Source organism: Fukomys damarensis, unplaced genomic scaffold, assembly GCF_012274545.1.
Source record: "Fukomys damarensis isolate Sample0158 unplaced genomic scaffold, DMR_v1.0_HiC HiC_scaffold_2, whole genome shotgun sequence".
Taxonomy (NCBI): domain Eukaryota; kingdom Metazoa; phylum Chordata; class Mammalia; order Rodentia; family Bathyergidae; genus Fukomys; species Fukomys damarensis.
The window spans coordinates 60,533,698-60,539,265 of record NW_022900914.1 but is presented as its reverse complement, the minus strand read 5'-3'; the positions used below and the strand labels follow the sequence as shown (position 1 = coordinate 60,539,265).

Genomic DNA, 5,568 nt, shown 5'->3' with positions numbered 1-5,568 from the left:
TTTTTTTTTTTTTTTTTTTTAAAGTCTCACTGTATAGTTTAGGTTGGTCCTGAACTCATTTATGTAGCTCAGGCTAGCCTCAAATGTGCGGCAGTTCTTCTGCCTCAACCTCCCAAGTGCTGGGATTACAGGTGTGCACCACCACACCTGGCTAGAATATGTCTTTAAAAATTAGTAAAATTGCCAGGCAGATGTGGTGGTGCATGTCCATAAACCCAGCACTTGGGAGGCCAAGGTAGGACTGCCATGAGTTTAAGGCCAGCCTGACCTACAAAGTCCTTGTCTCAAAAAAACCAAAACAAACAATTAGTAAGTTTAAGACCCAGCCTACCTTCCTACCCCACCAAATGTGCCTTCCCAACTTCCCAGGCAACTTCTTGGTACACAGGCTTTTAACTTTGTGTACTTGCTGAATAATTTTCAAATGAGAATAAATGCAACCAGGTGAAGATGTTTACAGCAGGGCCTCTCTCCCTTGGCCAAGAAACGTCAATCACTGTAACCAACCATGGACTTTCACAAGGTGAGCAAGGATTGTCCATCTTCTGTCTATTTCTTTGCAACAGCACCCAGGTTCTACCACATCTCCCCTAGACATCTTTCTGCTCTGGTATTCATTTCAACCTAAAACCCAACTTAGCCTTTAATGCCAGTTTTCCTATCAGAAATGTGGTGTAAGAGAGGAAGGACCATAGACAAATTTCAGAGTCAGAAAGATGTGGATTTGAATCCCAGCTAGGTTGATGCTTCCAGGATTTTATACGCATGAAAAATGTATGATTACAAGAAAACCAAACTGGGCATGGTGGTGCACAGCTGTAATCCAGCACTCAGAAGGCTGAGGGAGGAGGATCATGAGTTCAAGACCACGTCAGGGATTTAGCTCAGTGGTGCTGCCACTTGTCTTTCAAGCACAAGGTCCTGAGATCAATCTCCTGAACCCCCACCCCCAAAAAATGAGTTCAAGGTCACTACATGGTGCCCTGTCTCAAAGAAAAAAAAGAAAAAAGAAAAGAAAAAAACCAATTAACCTGCACCACAAGTTAAGGACTTTTGCTTAAGTCTAAATCCTCTGAATCTAATTTACAAGCTTCAAAAAGAAAGAAGTAAAACCAAACTTCCCAGTTCTTAGGTAGAATTTTAAAAAATAATGTATGCAAAGTATCTGGCAAGGCAATTAGTTTTAAGACTTCCAAAGTAATTCAAATCTTATAAGCACATCACTTCTTCAGTTAGGAATGGATAAAAGTGTCTTCAACATTATTATATAATATTTATTTAGCACAAAAGAAAAAAAGTAAAGGATTAAGATCTTAAGTGGTTTGCCAAAGCTTAAGTAATCTCACAATTGTTAGCAGATCACTATATAAAGCTCAAGGTAACTCAAACCAAACTTAAGACAGGGTCCCTATTCATATCTCAATCTGTAAGTGCTTTGAGAAAAAAGTTTAGCTCCTAGGGTGGTGCTAGTCAAATATTCACATGGATTTTGGTTTGAAAATATGACTTTTCAAAGATGTATATACAATGTAATCTAAAAGTTGTAAGCTTTTGTCAGCACTCTTTCAAAGGTTCCCTATGGAGACCAGGAAGGTTTTTCTGGGTCAGGGCATGAAGCTCTGAGGTACAGTGCCTATCAGGTGCCAGGCTCTAGGTTCCACCCCCAGCACTGGACACACACACACAGCCATGTGCCTTGAGGTCTGAGATTCTATATTTAAGAACACTTCCCAAGTATGCTGCAGAAACTTCTATAAAAAGATAAAACTAAAGTGACTTGACCACACTTAGGCAAGTTTGATATGAACAACTAGTTTCATTGTATCCTTTCTGCCATACTCTCTGGACCTACAAAGAGATGTTATTTATTCTGTCTGACACTAAAGGCCAAGAAGAGGCCAACTGATTATGATTTCCTACCTATAAAATTTCAAGTTTGCTATTCTTTTAATAAGGCATTTTGTAAAAGAGTACCTTATCAACCATCTGGACTAGATGTGGGACATTTCAAATTAATCATTTCAAGCTAATTTTTCTCCAATAGAAAATCTCTTCTGGATACCTGAATATTACAATTAATCAAGTTAATCTCCATACTTCCCAACCCTAGAATGCCAAAGAAAATGTTTTTAAGTTTTAAGGTAGGAAAACATAGAATGGGAAGGAATGTTAGTTAAGAAATTTTAAATCAAGTCTATACCTAGCTCTACAACGCAGAATACAGTGCTACTAATTTCACTACTCTCCTAGACTAGAATTGGTCAAGGCACCCAACCTCTGACAGCAATAGCAAATGGTACACACAGATGGCAAAGACTACTTACTTGGTACATACATTCAAATGGGCAAAGGCGAGCTGAAGACTCAAGGGAAAGGTAAGGTTAAAACCAAGATAAAGACCTACTCAGGCAAACTGGGGAAGGGCATTCCCAGCATCCCTAATTAAGTGATGAAGCAAGCCAGTTAGGAAGGAACTTGCTTCACATACTAGTAAAGAGTAGGACTAAAGTAAGATTGAAGAAGGGGCTGGGGATTTAGCTCAGTGGTGCTGCCGCCTGACTCACAAGGACCAGAGTTCGACTCCTGGTACCAAAAACAGACAAATAAAAAAAGATTGAAGTATTTAATCACATTTAATTTATCTGTTGATATTCTAGATGCAGAAAACGCCTCTGCCCCACATGTACATTTCTAAAATAATTTTAGGATTACTTCATTTATTCACTCATTCAAATATTTCTGTGCACACTATATGCTATCCAATGTTTTCAGTATCAGGGATACAGAAGCTATCAGAATAAAGTATTCTAACTTCATTCTCCATAAATATTAAAGCCCAGTATTTAAGCCCTGGAGACAAACTTGGGCAACTTCATGGAACTTCTTTAAACCTCAGTTTCCAATACTAACAAGTAAGTCTAAGGACACTTGCGAGGATTAAATAAGGCACTTGACACACAAGAACCATTTGATCATTTAATTAGTTACAATGTCTTCAACTTAACTTCACTGGAATTAACTAGAGGTACTGACTTTTTAATCATCTAAGTGATACAAAGTCTTCTGTTACAAAGTCTTCCTAGGTGAAACAAAGTTAACAAACCTGACTTTCTTAATAGCATTCTCAACTAAGCAAACCTATCTAGATACTTACAGCATTTGTAAAATTAGAATAGTTGCATATCACCTGAGTTTTATTATTCATACTCACCTCAGCCTCCAATCTTACTCCCCTAAAAACCTTGATGACCTTAACTAAGCCCAGATGTAAGCATGGTCTTAGGTTTTTCTGACTGCATCTCACCCAGCACAATTGGTCCGTTTTTGTTAAATACAACATGTCCCTAAATTGAAGCTAATTGGTTTACCTACTACTCAACTAAGGAATGTAGTGATAAATCCTGATTAGAAAAGAGATTTGCGCCTGACATAAGAGATGTACCATGAAATCTGTAGGTAAGGTAAAAACCCAACATGACCAATATTGTTCTTGAAGTCCCAGTTGTTTCCAAGTTAGGCACTGAGTGCAGTGGAGAAGATACACAGCTAAACTCAGATTCAAATTTTCCCTCTATCACTTAGTAGCTAATGAGAAAAGTCCTAAAACCACTTGCTCATTCTGAAAAATGAAGGTATCACTCCCTCCTTTGGGTTGGCAGGAATGAGGATATAAAATAATACATGTTACAGACCTACTAAATCACCTACCTAATCCAACAGGTCCTCCACAATGCCCAGGAAAAGAAAGGGAAGGAAAAAGATTCTTATCTGCTCAAGAGCTACTTGGGAGATGAAGCAAACTACAAACAAGATCTGGCACAAAAAAGCCATCTTAGATAGAATAATTATCAGCTTAAAGTAAACAGGTTGGTCATCCCTGTACAAAACACGGTATGTCTATAAACATGAAAACCTGATTTGGTAGGTGAATGAGTGGACTGGAGAAGAAAAACAACCTCAGTGTACAGTGGCTATGTTAATTCCCAGGTATGTGACCAAAGGCAAGATACTTAATCTTCTCTAGGCTGTACAGTACTTTCACACCTAAAAATGGGGAGGAGGCAGTATTAGCACCTACCCCAAACACTGGATTAGATAAGATCACCACTGTGAAGTGGTGGCATGATGTGTGGGAGGTGGGTAAGTCTTTAGGGCTCATGCCTCCTTTTCAACATGAAGGCACATGGTAGAAGCTTCAAAACTGTACAACATAGCCTTTCCCCAACTGTCACCCTGCAAGTGTTCAAATGAACAGTGTTCCGGAAACCAACATATGTTAAACTGCCAACATTAAAACTTGCATCCTTTATTTGAGCATAGTTTTTTTTAAAAAGCAAAGATGGTGACCAAGTAAGATCCTGAACACAGGCATTACTGGGGAGGGGGCGCGCGGAAACGGCTTCTGTTCTGACAAGCTTCCTTCAAATTATCACCACTTCGGAGTCTTTGTCAGGGACCTTTTTCAGTTATTTTTGCACAAAGGAGTCTTTGTTGGTACAATGGCTTCCTCACTGGTTGTTCCCAGACAATCTTTTCACACCAATAGTTCTATTAAACAGAACAATTAGAATTCATTCCTCTTTCAAAAGATCTAACTAGAAAGGGTTCCGAGTGTCATTCTGATTTGGAAAATCGCTGGCTACACTTGTTTCCATTTCCCTCCCTCCCTCTAACACCCAAGTGCAACATTTCGAAGCCATTCCTCCACCACACCATATATGGGGCGGCTCCACCCCATTCCTCCTTATATGGTCACATTCCACACCCACCCACGGACTCAGCATAGACAACTGGGAACCCATGCCTGCCTGCCCTGACCCACCATACACCCAAACAGAGCTAAGCTCCTCCCTCTGCGTTCATTCATTTTTAACAATTCTTAAGTTTATAGAAAAAAATTGGGTGAAGAAATTAAGAACAAACCTCCAAAACCATCTGAAGGCATTTCCAGACCCTAATCCTCCATTCTGAATGACTCCCAAGTGTCACCCATTTGCCCATACCACTGCCAACAACAGTGCTCCTTCCCTTCGGAGAAATAATCAGACAGTCCTAGCAGGGCACAGTGCCGGCATTAACGAAGCGTGTCTCAACAACCCGGAGCCCATTATTAAACGCAGGCAGCCGAGAGCTCCAGGCCAAACCCACCTCGGCTCTACACAACCATTTCAAAGACTTTCAAGGTCTAGTTTTCGGCACCTTCAGATCAGATGCCAACTTTCTGGTCGCCGTTTTCAGAAAAGGGAGGGAAGGGGACCGACTGTAGCGTTACCAAGGTAACTGCGAAACGTCCGACAGCTCCGGAGCTGGTGGTTACCTTCAGATCCTTCTTAGTCACGTCGGTGTGCGAGACGGCTCGAATGGTCCCAGACAGCCAGGGCCACTCGGCGACGCGCTCCACGTCCCAGCTGTCGTCGCCGCCGTCGGTTGTGGACAGACTGAGAAATCGCTTCCCTACCAATACCGGCCAACTTTCTCCGAGCGTGAGCACCATGGTTTCCACGCCGGCAGGAAGGGCTCCTCCCTGCAAGGAACACAAAAACAAAACGCGATGGGGGCGGCCGGTGG

The 5,568-nt window shown here is 41.2% G+C and overlaps 1 protein-coding gene across 2 annotated transcripts in view; it reads right to left on the bottom strand.

Annotated features, from left to right (window-relative positions):
• The window catches only part of Kdm3a (lysine demethylase 3A), a 46,131-nt gene that overhangs the window by 39,925 nt on the left and 638 nt on the right, over positions 1–5,568 (bottom strand). For both annotated transcript variants that reach the window (XM_010625654.3, XM_010625655.3), the window contains exon 2: positions 5,318–5,524. In XM_010625654.3, the coding sequence (XP_010623956.1) occupies positions 5,318–5,494 (177 nt within the window). In that variant the 5' untranslated portion in view covers positions 5,495–5,524. The remainder of the gene's footprint in view (positions 1–5,317; positions 5,525–5,568) is intronic.